Raw genomic sequence first — 22,500 nt, forward strand, 5'->3', positions numbered from 1 at the left:
GTTCATGCCAGTTCAGCCTCCAATGTGATTAAATCTTGAGAGACGGTGGAATCTAAACACGTCAGATGCTTTAAAGTGCGTCCGAGCTGTAATATATAATGTGTTTAGATGGAAGGAAATGAGTTAATGGAATATTCTGGAGTCTGTAGTTCATCAAACATGAGCAGCATCTTTACCGACATGAAACTATTCTATCCTTTCTTTCAAAACAGACCGTACTTACAAAAAGTTAATGTTAACCAAATATTAAAAAACATAAACTGTACATTAACCCGTTTATCAACCCATAATCACAAATAGTACAAAAATAAGCCGCCCCCGACTGGGCTTATATTGAGTTTTACCATAGTAATGGTTGCGAGTGCATCTGCGGTGATGTGTGTGTGTCTGGTTAGTGTGTGTGTTTTCAGCAGTCGTGCTGTGCATGTGTCTGATGAATGAGACTTCCTTTGTGTGTTTCCTGTTTCTCTGGTTTAAGAGGACAGAAGCTGAAGCCACAGATTTGTCGAGTTGAAAGATTAGAAAGTAAAATGGCCACACGAAACCACAGGCTGAGTGCACTGAGTTGGATCTCTGAGTTACTATTATGTCCTTGATGTTGTTTTTGGGCTTTAGGATACTGAAATTTTCAGTAATATTTTCCTCATATTCTCCATTGTTGCGGCTCCTCTCTTCCCAGTCTGTCAGTAACGCTCTGTTTACTTCCTGTCTCTATGAAGCCCCTCCTTCTGAAAGCACACTGTGCTCTGATTGGTCGGCTGGATCAGTGTGTTGCGATTGGTCGAGCGGTTAGAGTGTGTTTGGGAAATGTCCCGCCCCTTACCATAACCGCCAGTTTAACACACTACTAACTAACTCAACCAGGCCCCGCCCCTTTATTCTGCGTATTAATTATTATAATGAGGAATATTGTGACGTGTTCCCGGAAGAAACTCAAGACTACAATGGAGGCGTTTCAGGAGTTCAGAAACACTGACACTGATATAGAGAAGAACTCCCGAAACCTTTTTCGTGCTCAAACATCAACATTACACACTAAAGAAAGATGAACATAGAAGAAAGCAGAATAGTGAAATAATTATTTGCGCAAAAAGAACTTTTTTACCCATTATACTGTGTGATAGGATGCATTCTGCCCATGCATATTCCCAAAAATGCCTTATAAAACTAACGGTTTGTCTGTTTTGATGGATTTGTCCTCCTGGGCGGCGAGGAATCGTTCATCTGAACTCCTGATCCTCGTGAACGGTCGCTATTTAAAGCGTCTTGTCAAACCTCAAGGCTCAAGCTGTTATTTTAGCCAATAGATTGATTCACAGGAAGCAGTTTCATAAGAGACCGTTTTAGACCCTTTCCTGACTCGCTTCAAGGCTGTTTGTTCCCCAGATCCGCGGAAGAGATCCCAACTCCATATTAATGGAGATTCAGATTTAACTATCCCGTTTCTAAACAGAAACAGACATTTTATAGCATTTCCAAAGAATAGTAGACTGTATAGATATAAACAAGGTCAAGTCAGCTTTATTTCTACAGCGCTTTTTACAATACAGATTGTAGCAGCTTCACAGTAATAAACAGGAAGATTACAGAGTCAATGATGCAAACTTCAAATATGAGAAATTCAGCTCTAAAAAGACAGTGTCATTATTCAGATCAATTCAGTTAGTTTTGTTCTCAGCCAATAGCTGTCAAATCAATAATATTAACTCTTTTAAACCTTTTTAAATGTTTAAAATTATTAAATTAGCTAAATTAAGGATTCCCAAACTTTTTTTGTCAGCCAAACTCTTTTGACCTAAAATATTGATTTAGAAGATTTTAAGTTTATATTATATACTTGTAATTAGATTTTTACATTTCAAATGCTCCTAATCGGACTACAGTTACACTTTTATCGATTACATGATTACTTCATATCCACAAAACGGCAGTAAATTATTCATGATTTGATTCTACCTAATTTTACTTTATCTTTGAAATTTTATTTATATTTCATTTATATTTATATATTAATAAAGGATATAATTACACAGAAAACTGAGAGGCCGCACAGCACAAACAAATAAAATTTAATCTTTTCTTGTTTGGCCACATTTTAAATGATTAAATGCAATTATTTATTTTAACTGTACATCTGTTGTTTAATTAATTATTACTTTAATTATTGATAATAAAATAATTATTGCTTAAGTAAAAAAAAACTTACCTTTTCATCAATTTATGAACTTTATATTGTACTTGTCTTTTTTTGTATTATTATATATCCATATGGAACAAGATTATCCTATTCAAATCTATGTGATAAGTCAAAAGTAAACAAAGTAATCAAAAAGTATTTAGTTTATATTACATAAAATGTGTGACGTAATAGATTATTACTACAGTTTTCATTATTTCATCTGTATTCAGTAATTTGGACTACAATTGGTAATCTATGTATATGTGTGGTCAGGCATCTCTAGTGTTTTATATCCTATGCCGACGGATCTGAATAAACTTAATTTCAATGTGTTATTTGATTCCAATTCAGTATCTCCATCGTTTCAAGTTTGCAATCTTAGTGTTATTTTCGATGCTCGGTTGACATTCGATGCCTATATTAAAATGGTTTCAAACTACTTTTATTACGACACACTTTGCAATGTCCTGTACTCTGGTGTCCCTGATAAATGCATTAAGAAAGCGCAATATAACTGTGATCTCTGTCTGTCAGGAGAATCCGTCTCTGTCCTTCAGTCGTGACGCAGCTCAGCCTCTTCCAGCGCTGGTGTTCAGCTGTCAGGTGGGAGTCGGTCGCACCAATCTGGGATTAATCCTGGGATCACTGGTGATGATGCGCCTGACACGGGCGACACCGGAGCCAGCATCACCGTAAGACCCCGAACACACTCCTATGGTCAAGTCTACTTTATTTATATAGCGCTTTTTACAATACAGATTGTTTCAAAAGTGTCCCCAACTAAGCAAGCCAAAAGCCAATGGTGAAAAGGCGAAAAAAGGCGAAAAGGCGACAGCTGTGTATATATATATATGTATATACTGTATATACAGCTGTTTATAAAAGGCGACAGTGTATATATAATATTGATCTACATATATATATTTTCGTGGTGGGCCGTTATCGGCGTTAACGTGAGACTCTTATCGGGCGATAAAAAAAATATCGCCGTTAATCTATTCTCAAAGTTGGGATCATAAAATAGCTTTTTCGAATATCGTTATGTATCACAGATCGTGACAGTAGGCGTATACTTTTACAGGTTACGTTGGGGCGACGTTCCTCTCGTTACTTTATTTTAATGCAATTACACGTTGTTAAGTTTATTCCAAGCGCGCTTTATCTTTGTATGGGCTCAATTTACAAATGAATCACTCTTTTGAGTCGATTCTGTTCAAAGACTTCATCAAACAAGTTGGCAGATCTGTCTAAATCGGTTCGCGAATCAGTTCTGTTCAGTTCCTCACGCACTGAATCGTCTGAAGCGCGTTCAATCACACTCGACACGGAGTCGTAACAGGAAGATTTAAGAACATCAAGAGCTACAGTTTAGTCTAGTGAAAGCAAATCTGCAAATGCATCATATTTTTGCCAGCGATGAAGATCTTTATTAGTTGAACATCTTCGTAAGCTGTCTGTGAATGAATGATTCCACAGGACAATACATTCGATTTCATTTCATTCAGGTAATACATTTTACAACCAAACAGATTATTACGCCACCATAGCACTACTAAAAAGTATGACATTATCCGTTTTTTTGACGTATACATTAATTCATAGGCTACAAAAAAACGCTTCAGAGCATCGGCGCACTGGCAAAGGTTAACAGGTTAAATAAGCTAGCATTGTGTACAGTTTATGAAATGAACACCCGCCATCCCGCGGTAATGTGTGTCTATTGCGCAGGGGCATAGTCACACGAATAGTTTACATTGATTGAAAACTAATTTGTTTAAAAAGGAGGAGGCTATTGCCGGTAAAGGCAGGTTCACATAAAATCATTATGACATATGACATTATTTTTTGATCTAACGAGCATCTGGTTTGGCGATGCAAAAACGGGCTACGTCGTGCTTATTATTTTCTTCTTCTTCCAATTAGCCTACTATGTTTAAAAAACCGACGAAAACATGTTACTTGTTCAATTAATAAACAGTTTGTTTGATGACAAATCGCTAAAGATAAAATTGGCCTCCCTTTCTGTCATTGTGAGTGTGCGTATTTTTTTTTTTTTTTTTTTTTTTTTGAACGATATTCGACTTTTGCTCCTCTATTGTCGAATGTTATTTTTGGCAGAAATTCACATCCCTACGCGAGGCGAACTGTTCTCAAAGACTTACTTTTAGTCATTATTTGGGTAGCACAGATATTCTGAATGCCTTCGGCAGAATTCAAATGAGCCATTTTAATCTAGATTAATTCCAAGATTACAGTGAGATTAATCTAGATTAATTCCAAGATTACAGTGAGATTAATCTAGATTAATTCCAAGATTACAGTGAGATTAATCTAGATTAATTCCAAGATTACAGTGAGATTAATCTAGATTAATTCCAAGATTACAGTGAGATTAATCTAGATTAATTCCAAGATTACAGTGAGATTAATCTAGATTAAAATTTTGTATCTATGCCCACCTCTAATATATATATATATACTGTCCTTCAATTAGAATGCGGTCAGTAGGATTTTCTCGTGTCTTCTGCTCACCATGGCTGAATTTATTTGTTAAAAAATACAGTAAAATACAGATTGTTTCAAAGCAGCTTTACAGAGATAACAGGAAAATAATGCAATAAAGTTTGTTTCTAGAAGAAAAAAGCGTCACAGTCCAGCTTAAGTAAGTTCAGCGATAGTTCATTTTTGTTGTAAAAAAGTTATTAATTTATTTCATTTATATATATATATATATATAGCTGCTCTGGAGAAAACGGTTATGTCATCGTCCAGCTCAGTTCTCATATAATGGTGTCAATGCAGGCAGATCAATAATATTGGTGAATATTAAAGTTAATTAAATTTAAAATGTAATTGAAGTAATTTATTCCTGTGATCAAAGCTGAAATTTTCAGCATCATTACTCCAGTCTTCAGTGTCACATGATCCTTCAAAAATCAGTATAATATGATGATTTGAAAAACAGCGTTTATTTGAAATCGAATCTTTTGTAACATTATAAATGTCTTTACTGTCACTTTTGATCAATTTAATGCATCCTTGCTGAATAAAAGTATCAATTGCTTTTAAAATAGTCTTACTGACCCCATATTTTCAATGAGAGTGTGCATTCTTTTGCATGAATGTTTAATAAAGATGTGTGTTTGCTGATGTCACATGTTCATAGAGCTGAAGACGATGAGACGAACAAACCCAAAATGCAGTTTCAGGTCATTCAGACCCTCATCAGTAAACTGCCTAAAGGTCAAGAGGTCATGGAAGAGGTTTGTTTAATCTAACATTCATTAAGACATAAATACCATCATGATATGGTCACACTTTCGATTAGGGTCCAATTCTCACTATTAACTAAGACTTTTTTCCTGAATAAACTCTTAATTACTGCTTATTAATAGTAAGTAAGGTAGTTGTTAAGTTTAGGTATTGGGTGATTTAAGGGATGTAGAATATAATCATGCAGAATAAGGCTTTAATATGTGCTTTATAATATCTTAGTAATATGCATGATAATAAGCAGCTAGTTAATAGTGAGAATTGTACCGTAAACTAAAGTGTGACTGTATATATGAGCGAGTCCTGCTGTGTTTCAGGTGAACCGCGCCATAGACCTGTGCTCTGAGATGCACGACATTCGAGAGGCCATTTATGAGAACAAACACAAGCTGGAGGGAATCGGCGAGGACTATCAGATCCAGGTGAGAATCAATGATAGGAAAGGTGCATTTTTCCATTCTCTAGAATTAAATACGCCTTTTTTGCTGCTGTGTCTTTAGCTACCTGTCAAAAGTTCGGAATAATTAAGAAAAATGATCAGTTTCCACACAAATATGATGCAGCACAACTGTTTTTAACATTGGCAATAATTGGAACTGTTTCTTGAGCAGCAAATCATCATATTGGAATGATTTTTATTTTTTATTATTATATATTCATTTTTTGACACCACACAAGCCAAAATGAGAACATGAAAACACAAATGAAATCATATTAGAATGATTTCTGAAGATTCGTGTGACTGAAGACTGGAGTAAGGATGCTGAAAAATATTACAAAGCTTACAAAATATTCTCATATAAAACAGCCATTTTTAATTGTAACAATATTTCACATTTTTACTGTATTTTTGATCAAATAAATGCAGCCTTGGTGAGCATATGAGATTTCTTTCAACAACATAAAAAAAATTCGTAATTATTCCAAACTAATGTAAATGCATCTTTTCATGTGAAATACTCTTCATGATGCAATGAAATGTTTTATTGGAAAACAATCATGGAAATTGAGATTCCTGAATCCAGCAGTAATTCATTACTCTTGTCAGGCTTCTTTACTGTGTGTGTGTGTGTGTGTGTGTGTGTGTGTGTGTGTGTGTGTGTGTGTGTGTGTGTGTGTGTGTGTGTGTGTGTGTGTGTGTGTGTGTGTGTGTGTGTGTGTGTGTGTGTGTGTGTGTGTGTGTGTGTGTGTGTGTGAATCTAGAGATTCTTCGTCTCTGGACAAACTGAAATCTGTTGTACTGAGCTTATATATTCAGTTTCCTCCAGCTAGTTTTGTGTAAAGATCACTTGTGTGCGGAACCAGCTGGAAACGCAGATTTACGGCCTACAGCTGAACAGATTGTAAATAAAGTGTGTGTGTTTTTAGGGAAGCAGCGCTAAAGACTACTTCCTCCATCGAACTCTACAGAGTCTAGAGCGATATTTCTACCTGATCATCTTTAACGCTTACCTACATGAACAGGTACAGTGTGTTTCCAAACGAGTGTTTTAAGAGGCATTATTCATTGGTCAGTCGTATTTATTATGTTTCTCCTGTCTGTTATAGTATCCGCTGGCGTTCGCGTGTAGTTTCAGCCAATGGTTGTGCTCGAACGCCTGGATGTACCGCCTCCTCTCCTGCATGAACCAATCAGAGCTCAAAGCACCAGCTGACCTGCTAACTAAAGGAGCTCGAATTCTGGTGAGAAAAACCCTTCTGAAATTAGTTGTAGTAAATCACTGCTTTTCTGAATGTATACAGAATGCACTCAATGTGCAACGTTAGGAAATTAAAGAAACATCAATGCATTTCTGGAGTGACGAGACAGATTTAATTGAATAGATTTATGTAAAGAATCGACTATTATTAATATTGCCTATTCCTTTCCATTTTATGCCTTTGTTTTCATGCATTTTTAAAGCTGTTAAGTGTTATTCCTAATTAAATTAGGCAGTAATTAAGCTATAAACTGAACATATTGTATTGCGGCATCATATTCTGATGCCTGTATGCATATAAACATCATATTCATTACTTGCCAGAAACACAAATAGAGACTGAAATTGTTGTGCGTGTAAAGTTAGTGAGTAACTATGACTGCATAACCACTTCCTCACTTATAAGATCAGAATGTAGTGTGTTTTGCTTTTACGGTCTTCATTATATTGTAAAGAGACTCTTGGGAGACGTTCTCCTTTTAAAATGCTGATGACTTCAGAAAGTTGCCATCTGGAGATTCTCTGTTTTCTCTGTCCTTTGTTCTGATAGATAGTGTTTCTCCACTGAGATTAATGTGCGTTTGCTCTGCATGGAAATGACCTTCTCACTTCGCAACAGTAACGAAGGAGAGTGTGACTTGTCAACAGATGAACTGCAACATCGTGACTCTGTCTGGCTTTTCCTTTCTGAGCCGTGATCTTGAAACAGAGATTAGCTCTGAATTGAGGAAGTCGATCTACATGGTCAAACGTCTTACATGATGCTTCTCACAAACAGGACTCAAAGCAGACCTGGAAACATACGAAATAGATTTGGGTTTAGTTTTTATTTTATTTGATTAAAATCAAAGATACTTTAAAAACCTTTAAAAAAATTTGTTTTATGTTTTGCGACATTTTAACCTGTTGTTTTTCTTTTGCCATGAAAACAGTTGTCATGGTGTTACATTGCAAACAAACAAATCAGATCAAATGAATGTTTGTTTTGAAACACACTGTTGTCTGGAGATGCTTTACTTTCAGAAAATGAGATTTCTTGCGTTAAATTGACATTATATTCTAAAAATATTAAAGACACTAATTTTCATTAAAACATTTTATGAAGCTAATTCCTCATTTGATTAGAAGATTTAGATCAAGAGAAAATGGAATGTTGCTCTTCAGTAAATTTTAAATGTTACATTCACAATGATACAAAGTTTCATCTGAACTGAACCGTCAAATTTAAGATTTTTAAAAAGTGAAACTTTTTATTTATCTTAACTTTAATAATTTTTCTTTATTTACTTTGGTAACGGGATTGAATGGTTGTGCTTGATATATGTCCATGTTAATGAGAAAAAATATCAATGCAAACCAAACAAGTTAGTTTCATAATTGATTAATTTTACATTAACTGTTATTTTCCTATTTTATTTCGATCTGTATTCTATAAAGCTCTATATTAATAAATGTGACTAGTATTATTATTTGTACTAAGATTTAACTTAATTAATATTTTGTTTCCTTTACTCATCTCTGCATAATAAACTGGGAAATTGTGACATCATAAAACACTTGCAAACATCCTCCGAAAATGACCATTTTTTTCTCTGTAAACCTCAACTAAACGGATGATGCATTATTTCTGAAGGGATGTATATCGTTATTTTTAGGTTGCAGATGAATATTTAGCGCCTGACGTTCTGAGCACCATTAAGGAGATGAAAGTGGCTAATTTCAGACGAGTGCCCAAGATGCCGATCTACGGCATGGCTCAGCCGACGTCTGAGGTGAGACTCTCATCCGCTCTCTCAGGGTTTGTGAACGCTTCATCGACAGCATCTCTCACTGCTCTCCTGTCTCGTTCCCCGGCAGGCGACGGGAGCCGTTCTGGCGTATCTCACGGATGAGAAGAGAAAACACAGCAGTGTATTATGGGTGAATTTGCAGGATGAACTGGTTCTGGAGGCCAACGGCCAGATCTTCTGTCCGAGAGAGCCCACGCGTGTGGACCAGCACATATGTGTGCTCTCCTCACACACACACGAGATCCAGGTCAGGTTCATGCTACGTTTTTCTAAATGTCACAATCATTTGTTAACAAACAAGTATTCATTACTTCAATGAGATCATTGTTTGTGCCTTAAATTATTACATTGTTAAAATGTTTATCTAACTGTGATTGTGTATAGGGACAGAGCGTGTTTAGGCCACGCCCCCTCCCGGGGGGGGGGAAATCCAACCGTCTCCATTGACTTTGCATTGCGAGAGGCTGCCTCCTTGTCATTTAAGACTTATAACAAAAAACAAAACTATGCCTAAAAGCTGCTGTGTGACAAGGTGTACAGCAAACAAGCTAAATAACCCAGAAATACATTTTTATAAGCTGTCGACTCCAGAAAACGGCTTGTTTCAGGACATAAAAGTGGATCAATTGAGACAGAGCAAACTTTTCAAAATACTACAGCTTAGCTTATATAAATATAATATATGAAACTGACATTTGGATGTTTGACTTACCAGTGACAAAATGTTTACTGCACACGTAGACATACTGAGTGTCAGGATCCCACAATTTACCCATTCTTCCTGCTGATGCTTTACGTCTTATTGCCTGTATCCACTTTAGTCTCCTTAAAGGCTTTTACGGTTCGGAAGCTTATAAAAATGTATTTCTGGGTTATTTAGCTTGTTTGCTGTACACCTTGTCACACAGCAGCTTTTCAACATGACATCATGACTTTGCGTAAACATAAACGCCACTTTCAAGTCAAGTGGCGTGTTATCTATACGCATTTTGAGCTATCCGCGTGTATGTCCACGCCGAAATCTTTTGCGTGTATGTCTACGCCATTAAATGTCCGAGTGATTCCGCGTGTATGTGTACGCCGTTAAATGTCCGAGCGAAACGAAGCAAAATCTATATCTACATCTGTGGAGCGATCTGTTTTTTCCTAGGATGGTAGGAGAACACTCATAAATGGTATTAACCCCAGTGACGGGTAGGTTTAGGGACGGGGTTGGGGTAGGTCATATATCTATATATACATAATACAGTAATATAACGTTAAGTCAAAGGCGTTGATAAACACGCTGAAAAGCGATTATGCGTGTTGATAGCACGCCAAAAATGGAAATACGAATTGGCGTGTCATACATACGCCATTTCATGAGATCAGTCTGAGCTTTTAGGCATTTTTCTGTCTTTTGTTATAAGCCATAAATGACAAGGAGGCAGCCTCTCGCAATGCAAAGTCAAAGGAGACGGTTGGGTTGTTCCCCGTTTGTGATATCAATAAACGATGAGTATTTTGCAAAGCGTTATACGAAAAAATGTGAATTGAATTGAATTTAAAGCAATGAGCCACTTGAGATCTGCTGGATGATAAAACAACCTTCTAGAAGACTTTTATTTCTTTAGATCAGGGATTCACACTTTTTTTTGTCAGCCGAACACATTAGACATAAAATATTCCCTGAGATTTTAAGATAAAATTTCAATAACGTCACATTGGCATGTTTGACGGTTCTGTCGTCTGTTAATGGTCACATGTCATGCAAGTTAATAGAAAAAAATTATATAAAGTATTTTTCATTGTTGTAATAAAGATAATTATGTTTTAACTCCAATTATATAATGAAGACAGAATATATATTTCTATTGTAAATTACAAATAAAAAAATTACTATTTGATGATAATTATTATAAAAATAATTTTATTTTAAACAAGTTACAATACTAAAATGTATGCCTTAAATTATTCACTTTAAACATTTAAAATCCCCAAGCTTTTATTTTGGCGGACTGTTAGTGAAATGCTGTACAAAATGTTGGAAATTATGCGAATGTGTAAATTAAAGTTTCCTAACGAGTTTTCTGTGAACGAGAAGCTCTGAGCGATTATTCACAGCCACATTTATTTATTTTAATTTTACATTCTATATAATTATTAACATTTCATCAACTTGTGAAGCCCTGTTTGGGACGCACTAAACGGCATCTGTTTGTGTGTGTGTGTGTGTGTGTGTGTGTGTGTGTGTGTGTGTGTGTGTGTGTGATGCAGAGACTGGAAACGTCTCTGAAAGAGGAGCTTGTGGGGAGTCAGAAATGGCTTGAAGTGACTCTGGAACAGGAGAAGCAGATGAAGATGTTCAAGAGCTGTTTGACGGTTCAGGAGATCTTTAACCATCACAAGAGTTCACATCAGGGCCTGGAGTACAGGCGGATCCCTTTCCCAGAATGCTCTTCTCCCAGTGAAGAGGTGAAACGCACTTCAAAAGCTTAAAGATCTACTGACTTTCATCTTTCCGTTCAGATGCAGTAATAAAGGCTGACGACAGAGAAAAGACCTTCGGCTCCCTCTAGTGTTCATCAGAGTCACTGTCATTTTAGATTTTAGACCCTTGTGATGGTACATCGACTCACAATAGGTTGAATGACACGTCTGCCATAGCCTGACAGTGTCTGTATCGCTTTTACTGGCACTATGTAACTTCGGGTTTCGGGTAGGAACCCGAGCACAAAAAAAACTACAAAATTCGACTGCTTTACGGCATACGTCACTTCCCCCACTTCCTCAGATTCTGACGTGAGAGCCCAACTAGCGTTTGATACCCGTCTGTATGTTGTTGTCATGACCGAAGCAACTACTAAAAGGAAGAAGGCAAATGTTTTATCAGAGGAGACTTTAAAAAGAAAAAGGGAGAGTGACAAATTAAAAGGGCAGACGAGGATCAATATTGGAAGGAGAGCAAGACAGTTTGAAGACGTTGAGAGTGTGCGCGCGCGCGACCGGCTCTCTCTCTCTCTGTGCTCGTTCTTTCAGTAACATGCACCCTGTCACAAGCGCAGCAGTCAGTCATCTATAAAGTGTTTATAAACTTATAAATAAATCATGGAGTCAGGGAGCTGACTACCGCACGAAATGTAAAAGGCTGAATAACATGGCCTGGTCATGTTACGGAATCTATCTGGTCCTCCATTTATCTTCATGAATCAAGTAATGCTAGTAGAGTAGCGAATTATCAATCTGGTAGCTAGTAACGTTAAACACGAACATGCTAGTTTATGATGGTTATAATAAATAATCTTTCAGGATAAATATCCTAATGTCTGCAGGCTGATAGTCGTGTTTGTTTATTCATTTTTCTGGTGAATGTGTCGTGCCTCAGGCTATAATGCAAATCGATTTTCAAATTTGCAGATTCGTCTATGGTAGCTTAATATTATAATATTGACGATATATGGCTATTACCTACCACACAAACATTGAATTGAATTAGCATATACGTTATGTAAAACAGTAGACAATAGGCTACTATAATGACGCTGCCTTGTAAACGTGAGCTACGCGATCTTTTGACGTTTGAAAAAAATAAAACCCATGAAATTATATTCGTATGACATGCTGAAATATATGCTAATGTACCTGGGATGAAGACATTTCACACGCAACGCTGGCAGAACTCAAGACGGTATCGGCTTGTCAACAAATGCACACGTGTATCGCCTTGTGTAACCACGACAGATTTTACGACAGTAGTAGAAGACAATACTGTTTCCCAACTGTAGGGGGACCCCGAGAGCAAAGACCGCAAAAACGACATAGTGTTGATTCTTTATTTTATTTTGTTTTATTTTTTGTTTCAATGTTTTTATTTTAATTTTATTTATTTAAAAAAATGTTATTTACATTTTTTTAAATATTTATTTAATTTTATTTTAATATTTTGTTTGAATTTTATTTCATTTTATATATTTATTAAATTAAATTAAATTATTTTCTTTTATTTTTATTTTATTTTTTATTTATTTAAAATTTATTTTATTTAATATATTTTATTTTATTGTTTTATTTATTTTGGAACACAGAAACATTTTGAAGAAACCTGAAAGACTGTCAAGCAAAAGGGACGAAAAAAAAAAGCTCCATAAATGTGTCTTGAAGTAGTCCATATGATATATTACAGTCATTATACAAAGATAAAGATTAAAATATGATTAAATAAGCAAATTAATATGCAAAATGAATGCCAGGTTTAATGCCTAAACAAATGCGAAGAGCACAAGAAAAACTATTCCAAATTTTTCCTTTTTTGTTCTACAGAAGAAATAAAGTGATGATGAAAATGACGATAGAATTGTCGGGTGAAGTGTTGCTGTAATAGACTTCTGCATGAATACTTGCAATGAAAACGGCTTTATTGCTGTTCATCCTGACAGTTTTGTTATCTTTCTTTTGTGCGTTTTCTGAGTGTCTTTGGTCTGCTTTATCTCTTTCGTTTGGTCAAGTTGATAATTGTGTGTGTGTGTGTGTGTGTGTGTTCAGGGTTTCGACGGGCTGCTGGAGGCGATGAAGTCTTGTCTCGCTGAAGACTCGTTCTCTGCGTTCGTCTTTAACTGCTCGAACGGTAAAGGACGAACGACCACGGCTATGGTGATCGCTGCCCTCACACTCTGGCACTTCAACGTACGTCTTTTTACACCTTGAAACTAACAAGCACTTTTCACTATACTCGTTGTTTCAAAGTGGCTTTGTTAATGTTTATAATTTAGTCAATTTTAGTCCTTAATTCCTCTTTGATCACAAAATTACGTATTTCATTTTTTTCCCTTCATGCCTTGAATGTAACTTGACACCCTTGCTTCATTTTGCATGCTCATGCATATGTAAATTAGCCCCGCCTCCACTCACTCACAGCAGCTCGGATTACCTGATTCACTCGGTCAGCTTTACTGTAGTAAATAGTAACAATAAAGTATATTTATATATTTTTGTTTGTTTGACAGGGTTTTCCAGAGTTCTGCGAGGATGAAATCGTAAGCGTTCCTGATGCCAAATACACAAAGGGCGAGTTTGAGGTGATGCACGATGCGTTTTGACATTTTTTTTTTCTCGTCTAACCTACATTTTCTTTAATTGTAATTTTTTGTAGGTGGATGGATGAGGGATACCACCTATGAGAAATGCTGAAAATATACAGTGTGTGTGTGTATATATGTGTGTATATATATATATATATATATATATATATATATATATATACATGCTTACAAATATAAATTATTAATTTACTGCAATTTACACAATACACAATATGTAATTAGTTTAAAGTAGGCCGTGAGATGCAGACATGCTCGTTTCTGACCCACTTTCAGTGAACGAGACGATGGCGCGAGTGTATCGGCTGTGATCAATCTGACCCGGTCACGACACGGTCATGTGATCTTTCACTTTCTGTGTCAGTATCTGCTGGGTTTCTATAAAACTATAAAAATGGTTATTTATATACTGTTTTTAAATAACTGTTTCTATCAATAATTTATTATTATTATTATTATTATTATTATTGTTATTATTAATACAAATAATACATAATTTGCTGATTACCAAAAAGTAAATATTTTATAATATATTAATAATTTATTAAATGAATACTAGTACTACCATTACTACTACTACTATTCCATATTTTTATTATACTTATATAATTATTATTCTTTTTTAAATTTCTGCTCCTGTTAAAATAATAATTAATAATAATTAATAATAATAATAAATAATTTCCTGCTTAAACATATTATATAAATTTTTACATATTTTTAAAGTAATAATAATATTTTAATAATAATAATAATAATAATAATAATAATGATGATGATGATAAATAATTTCTTGCCTAAAATGATTATATTTATGTAAATGTTTTAATATTTTTGGAATAATACAAATGTAATAAATTAATAAATATTTTATTGTACTTTTAGAATTAGTATAATTTTTTTTTACATTTCTGCTCGTGTTATAATAATAATAATAATAATAATAATAATAATAATAATAACATCATTTCCTGAAAAAAGTATATTTATATAAAAAAAGTTTATAATAATAATAATAATAATAATATACTTAATTTTCTTATAGTAATAATAACTGTTTTATAATAATAATAATTGTGTGATTAGGTGGTCATGAAGCTGGTGCGTCTGCTCCCCGACGGTCACCGGATGAAGCGTGAGGTGGACATGGCCTTGGACTCGGTCAGTGAGACGATGACGCCACTGCATTATCACCTGCGAGAGATCATCATCTCCACCTACAGACAGGTGAGGGTTAAAATCATCATCTGCACCTACAGACAGGTGAGGGTTAAAATCATCATCTGCACCTACAGACAGGTGAGGGTTCAGGTCGGACAGGAGAGGGATCAGATCAGACAGGTGAGGATTCAGGTCAGACAGGTGAGGGTTCAGGTCGGACAGGTGAGGGATCAGGTCAGAAAGGGTGAGGGATCAGGTCAGACAGATGAGGGTTCAGGTCAGACAGGTGAGGGATCAGATCAGACAGGTGAGGATTCCGGTCAGACAGGTGAGGGTTCAGATCAGACAGGTGAGGGATCAGATCAGACAGGTGAGGGTTCAGGTCAGACAGGTGAGGTTTCAGGTCAGACAGGTGAGGGATCAGGTCAGACAGGTGAGGTCAGACAGGTGAGGGATCAGGTCAGACAGGTGAGGGATCAGGTCAGACAGGTGAGGGATCAGGTCAGACAGGTGAGGGATCAGGTCAGACAGGTGAGGTCAGACAGGTGAGGGATCAGGTCAGACAGGTGAGGGATCAGGTCAGACAGGTGAGGTCAGACAGGTGAGGGATCAGGTCAGACAGGTGAGGGATCAGGTCAGACAGGTGAGGGATCAGGTCAGACAGGTGAGGTCAGACAGGTGAGGGATCAGGTCAGACAGGTGAGGTCAGACAGGTGAGGGATCAGGTCAGACAGGTGAGGGATCAGGTCAGACAGGTGAGGGATCAGGTCAGACAGGTGAGGTCAGACAGGTGAGGGATCAGGTCAGACAGGTGAGGTCAGACAGGTGAGGGATCAGGTCAGACAGGTGAGGTCAGACAGGTGAGGGATCAGGTCAGACAGGTGAGGTCAGACAGGTGAGGGATCAGATCAGACAGGTCAGGGATCAGGTCAGACAGGTGAGGGATCAGGTCAGACAGGTGAGTGTTCAGGTCAGACAGGTGAGGGTTCAGGTCGGACAGGTGAGGGATCAGGTCAGAAAGGGTGAGGGATCAGGTCAGACAGATGAGGGTTCAGGTCAGACAGGTGAGGGATCAGATCAGACAGGTGAGGATTCCGGTCAGACAGGTGAGGGTTCAGATCAGACAGGTGAGGGATCAGATCAGACAGGTGAGGGTTCAGGTCAGACAGGTGAGGTTTCAGGTCAGACAGGTGAGGGATCAGGTCAGACAGGTGAGGTCAGACAGGTGAGGGATCAGGTCAGACAGGTGAGGGATCAGGTCAGACAGGTGAGGGATCAGGTCAGACAGGTGAGGTCAGACAGGTGAGGGATCAGGTCAGACAGGTGAGGGATCAGGTCAGACAGGTGAGGTCAGACAGGTGAGGGATCAGGTCAGACAGGTGAGGGATCAGGTCAGACAGGTGAGGGATCAGGTCAGACAGGTGAGGTCAGACAGGTGAGGGATCAGGTCAGACAGGTGAGGGATCAGGTCAGACAGGTGAGGTCAGACAGGTGAGGGATCAGGTCAGACAGGTGAGGTCAGACAGGTGAGGGATCAGGTCAGACAGGTGAGGTCAGACAGGTGAGGGATCAGGTCGGACAGGTGAGGTCAGACAGGTGAGGGATCAGATCAGACAGGTCAGGGATCAGGTCAGACAGGTGAGGGATCAGGTCAGACAGGTGAGTGTTCAGGTCAGACAGGTGAGGGATCAGGTCAGACAGGTGAGGTCAGACAGGTGAGGGATCAGGTCAGACAGGTGAGGGATCAGGTCAGACAGGTGAGGGATCAGGTCAGACAGGTGAGGTCAGACAGGTGAGGGATCAGGTCAGACAGGTGAGGTCAGACAGGTGAGGGATCAGGTCAGACAGGTGAGGGATCAGGTCAGACAGGTGAGGGATCAGGTCAGACAGGTGAGGTCAGACAGGTGAGGGATCAGGTCAGACAGGTGAGGTCAGACAGGTGAGGGATCAGGTCAGACAGGTGAGGTCAGACAGGTGAGGGATCAGGTCAGACAGGTGAGGTCAGACAGGTGAGGGATCAGATCAGACAGGTCAGGGATCAGGTCAGACAGGTGAGGGATCAGGTCAGACAGGTGAGTGTTCAGGTCAGACAGGTGAGGGTTCAGGTCGGACAGGTGAGGGATCAGGTCAGAAAGGGTGAGGGATCAGGTCAGACAGATGAGGGTTCAGGTCAGACAGGTGAGGGATCAGATCAGACAGGTGAGGATTCCGGTCAGACAGGTGAGGGTTCAGATCAGACAGGTGAGGGATCAGATCAGACAGGTGAGGGTTCAGGTCAGACAGGTGAGGTTTCAGGTCAGACAGGTGAGGGATCAGGTCAGACAGGTGAGGTCAGACAGGTGAGGGATCAGGTCAGACAGGTGAGGGATCAGGTCAGACAGGTGAGGGATCAGGTCAGACAGGTGAGGTCAGACAGGTGAGGGATCAGGTCAGACAGGTGAGGGATCAGGTCAGACAGGTGAGGTCAGACAGGTGAGGGATCAGGTCAGACAGGTGAGGGATCAGGTCAGACAGGTGAGGGATCAGGTCAGACAGGTGAGGTCAGACAGGTGAGGGATCAGGTCAGACAGGTGAGGGATCAGGTCAGACAGGTGAGGTCAGACAGGTGAGGGATCAGGTCAGACAGGTGAGGTCAGACAGGTGAGGGATCAGGTCAGACAGGTGAGGTCAGACAGGTGAGGGATCAGGTCGGACAGGTGAGGTCAGACAGGTGAGGGATCAGATCAGACAGGTCAGGGATCAGGTCAGACAGGTGAGGGATCAGGTCAGACAGGTGAGTGTTCAGGTCAGACAGGTGAGGGATCAGGTCAGACAGGTGAGGTCAGACAGGTGAGGGATCAGGTCAGACAGGTGAGGGATCAGGTCAGACAGGTGAGGTCAGACAGGTGAGGGATCAGGTCAGACAGGTGAGGGTTCAGGTCAGACAGGTGAGGGTTCAGGTCAGACAGGTGAGGGTTCAGGTCAGACAGGTGAGGGCACCCAAAAACAGCAGGAGCTTCCTTGAAAAAACACAAGATCTGATTTGCTGGTTCAAAGTGTGTACTGGGTACCGGCTTGATACTGAGAAAAAATTTAAAATATTTCATTTTATTTTAAATATGCTCTAATATTTAATGTTTTTATTTTTTTATTTATTCATTTTTTTTATTGATCATAATTTTTTATTTTAGATAAAATAGATCAACAAAAAATCTTCTAAATGTTCCAAACTGTATTTTATTTTTTATTTAGTTTAATTTATCTATTAAGGTTTTATTTTGAAATTAATTTTTATTAGTTTTTCATTTTGTTATTGTGGTTTTATTTTATTTTGAACTTTATTTTACTATAAATATATGCACTGAATTTGTTATTTTATTGTCTGGTATTTAATTAAAGCAGTAAAGCAGCATCATAAAGTGCTTCTCACCAGAGATGGGGACTCGAGTTTGACTTAAGTCGCACACACGGTGACTTCAGACTCAACTTGAGACTCGTCCTCGAAAGACTTCAGACTTAACTCGGACTCGAGCTGCGGGACTCGTGAACAATGTTTATTGTTAGGAAACGTCTGATGAGCTCGCTGTTATTCCCCTCCCTCCGTTACCTAAACTATAATTAGTTAAAATCTCCCGGAATCTAGAGTGAGCGAGCACATACTGTGCTCTAAACCGTGTAGCGCGCACACGGCAGAGAGGGAGACTTTGCGTGTGTGTGCTAGGGGGGTGTGTGCCTCATGAAGCGCATGTAAGACCCCCGTCGACCGAACAATCAAAAATCAAACTCTATCATAAGGAAGTGCACTGTAGTATGTTAATTTTTGTGGATAGTATATTTCACATCATTTGGTTGCAATAGTGTTTTGCATTTAGCTACACTTGATGTTTTGCAGTTTTGCACTAAATAGGAGTATGTACATTTTAGTGCTGTGAGCTATAACATTTTCTATATTTGGTCTTATGGCCCCACAGAGCCAGCACAATAGGAGCCAAGGCCTTTCACTATAATTCAGCGATAGACAAGGGAGTCCTTTTTCTTCAGAACCTCAATTTTTGGTCTGTACTGTACAGTATGTTCAAGCTACAAGGCAAAATACAGATATTAACTTAAAAGTAAAGCATTCTTGGTGTTTTTGTCATGTTGCAATACCCTGTTTACACTGATTATATACCAAAATCAAAGCTAATAATGTATGCTTATAGAGAAAGGAGTCATAATAACATATTACATGCTATGAATTCCTTATATATATCTATGCAGTGTTCTAAGCAGCCTGGATCGGTTGCTGTACGTGATCCAACACTTATTATAACCACAAGAGACTTGACTTGGACTCTAGCTCAGAGACTTGAGACTTGACTTGGACTCTAGCTCAGAGACTTCATACTTGACTTGGACTCTAGCTCAGAGACTTGAGACTTGACTTTGACTCTAGCTCAGAGACATTTACATTTACATTTATTCATTTAGCTGACGCTTTTATCCAAAGCGACTTACAAGTGCTATATTTCAGAGGTCGCACGCCTCTGGAGCAACTAGGGGTTAAGTGTCTTGCTCAGGGACACATTGGTGCTTGACTTGGACTCTAGCTCAGAGACTTGAGACTTGACTTGGACTCTAGCTCAGAGCCTTGAGACTTGACTTGGACTCTAGCTCAGAGACTTGAGACTTGACTTGGACTCTAGCTCAGAGACTTGATACTTGACTAGGACTCTAGCTCAGAGCCTTGAGACTTGACTTGGACTCTAGTTCAGAGACTTGAGACTTGACTTGGACTCTAGTTCAGAGACTTGAGACTTGACTTGGACTCTAGCTCAGAGACTTGAGACTTGACTTGGACTCTAGCTCAGAGACTTGAGACTTGACTTGGACTTGGACTCTAGCTCAGAGACTTGAGACTTGACTTGGACTCTAGCTCAGAGACTTGAGACTTGACTTGGACTCTAGCTCAGAGACTTGAGACTTGACTTGGACTCTAGCTCAGAGACTTGAGACTTGACTTGGACTCTAGCTCAGAGACTTCATACTTGACTTGGACTCTAGCTCAGAGACTTGAGACTTGACTTTGACTCTAGCTCAGAGACATTTACATTTACATTTATTCATTTAGCTGACGCTTTTATCCAAAGCGACTTACAAGTGCTATATTTCAGAGGTCGCACGCCTCTGGAGCAACTAGGGGTTAAGTGTCTTGCTCAGGGACACATTGGTGCTTGACTTGGACTCTAGCTCAGAGACTTGAGACTTGACTTGGACTCTAGCTCAGAGCCTTGAGACTTGACTTGGACTCTAGCTCAGAGACTTGAGACTTGACTTGGACTCTAGCTCAGAGACTTGATACTTGACTAGGACTCTAGCTCAGAGCCTTGAGACTTGACTTGGACTCTAGTTCAGAGACTTGAGACTTGACTTGGACTCTAGTTCAGAGACTTGAGACTTGACTTGGACTCTAGCTCAGAGACTTGAGACTTGACTTGGACTCTAGCTCAGAGACTTGAGACTTGACTTGGACTCTAGCTCAGAGACTTGATACTTGACTTGGACTCTAGCTCAGAGACTTGAGACTTGACTTGGACTTTAGCTCAAAGAATTGAGACTTGACTTTGACTCTAGCTCAGAGACTTGAGACTTGACTTTGACTCTAGCTCAGAGCCTTGAGACTTGACTTGGACTCTAGCTCAGAGACTTGAGACTTGACTTGGACTCTAGCTCAGAGACTTGAGACTTGACTTGGACTCTGGCTCAGAGACTTGAGACTTGACTTTGACTCTAGCTCAGAGACTTGAGACTTGACTTGGACTCTAGCTCAGAGACTTGAGACTTGACTTGGACTCTAGCACAGAGACTTATGACTTGACTTTGACTCTAGCTCAGAGACTTGAGACTTGACTTTGACTCTAGCTCAGAGACTTGAGACTTGACTTGGACTCTAGCTCAGAGACTTGAGACTTGACTTGGACTCTAGCTCAGAGACTTGAAACTTGACTTGGACTCTTGCTCTGAGCTAGAGTCTCTAGCTCAGAGACTTGAGACTTGACTTGGACTCTAGCTCAGAGACTTGAGACTTGAGACTTGACTTGGACTCTAGTTCAGAGACTTGAGACTTGACTTGGACTCTAGCTCAGAGACTTGAGACTTGACTTTGACTCAAGCTCAGAGACTTGAGACTTGACTTGGACTCTAGCTCAGAGACTTGACTTGGACTCTAGCTCAGAGACTTGAGACTTGACTTGGACTCTAGCTCAGAGACTTGAGACTTGACTTGGACTCTAGCTCAGAGACTTGAAACTTGACTTGGACTCTAGCTCAAAGACTTGAGACTTGACTTGGACTCTAGCTCAGAGACTTGAGACTTGACTTGGACTCTAGCTCAGAGACTTGACAGCATCTCTGCTTCTCACACATGTTCCTCCTCCAATAGTGTTTAATATCAACTATCATCAATGTTGGTTAATGACTTTTCATTTGTATCTCATGTTTTGATCACTACATCATTCATACACTTACATACATCATCACTTTGCATGGCCTCACTATTATTGTTATATGTAGATTTAATGACGTGTCCGAACTCTTGACTCTTCGTGTTTGGCAGCGTTGTGCGTTTTATACTCTATATTCTTGTGTCGTCTCTGAGTGTCCTGTAGAGGGCAGTCTCTTCACTCCATAAATACATTTAGACAATAACCCCATTATCAGACACTAATCAACTTCAGTCTCCATTTATATAAGCAGTATATATGTCAAGAGTCTCCTTGATCTCCATAGAAGGATTCTGGGAAAAACTCTTTTTAGTTAGTTTTATCCTAACTTTTCCACGTGCATTAAGATCTGCAGCCAGCTGTGAAACCCTAATGACTGACAGATGCGTGTGACGCGCTTGTGAAGAGGAGGGGTTGTTGTGTGTGTGTGTGTGTGTGTGTGTGTGTGTGTGTGTGTGTGTGTGTGTGTGTGTGTGTGTGTGTGTGTGTGTGTGTGTGTGTGTGTGTGTGTGTGTGTGTGTGTAATTGTGTTTGTGGGTCAGGTCTGTCGCAGGTTCGAGTGTCGGCTCTTATGTAAAGCTCGAGGGGCGACTCGCTCATCAATGCAGGTTTGTGCAGCGAGAGCCACTCCATCGGCTCTCAATGGATCACATTGTCCCGATCTCGTTTTTTTTCTTCCCCTTCTCCGTTCAGTCGTTACAGAAACTGAACTGCAGCTCTGCTTCCTAAAGCGGCCTGTCTGAGATCCCGCAGGAGACACCAGTGATTTGTTTTTCCCGTGTGGAAACCCGAACACTAATCCCTCTCTTCTGTCGTGTCATTCTTTCACTTTCGCTCAGCTCCTGGTTTAGATAACGGCGT

The 22,500-nt window shown here is 39.2% G+C and overlaps 1 protein-coding gene across 3 annotated transcripts in view; it reads left to right on the forward strand.

Annotated features, from left to right (window-relative positions):
- The window catches only part of pald1a (phosphatase domain containing paladin 1a), a 91,198-nt gene that overhangs the window by 36,368 nt on the left and 32,330 nt on the right, over positions 1–22,500 (forward strand). For all 3 annotated transcript variants that reach the window (XM_077230857.1, XM_077230859.1, XM_077230858.1), the window contains exons 8-18: positions 2,714–2,871; positions 5,346–5,442; positions 5,770–5,874; positions 6,821–6,916; positions 7,001–7,135; positions 8,808–8,924; positions 9,010–9,189; positions 11,199–11,396; positions 13,464–13,604; positions 13,925–13,996; positions 15,104–15,244. In XM_077230857.1, coding sequence (XP_077086972.1) covers positions 2,714–2,871; positions 5,346–5,442; positions 5,770–5,874; positions 6,821–6,916; positions 7,001–7,135; positions 8,808–8,924; positions 9,010–9,189; positions 11,199–11,396; positions 13,464–13,604; positions 13,925–13,996; positions 15,104–15,244 — 1,440 coding nt within the window. The remainder of the gene's footprint in view (positions 1–2,713; positions 2,872–5,345; positions 5,443–5,769; positions 5,875–6,820; positions 6,917–7,000; positions 7,136–8,807; positions 8,925–9,009; positions 9,190–11,198; positions 11,397–13,463; positions 13,605–13,924; positions 13,997–15,103; positions 15,245–22,500) is intronic.

The sequence above is a fragment of the Siphateles boraxobius genome, unplaced genomic scaffold (genome assembly GCF_051911475.1).
Source record: "Siphateles boraxobius isolate OS27281-9 unplaced genomic scaffold, OSU_SipBor_1 151, whole genome shotgun sequence".
NCBI classification, from domain to species: Eukaryota; Metazoa; Chordata; class Actinopteri; order Cypriniformes; family Leuciscidae; genus Siphateles; species Siphateles boraxobius.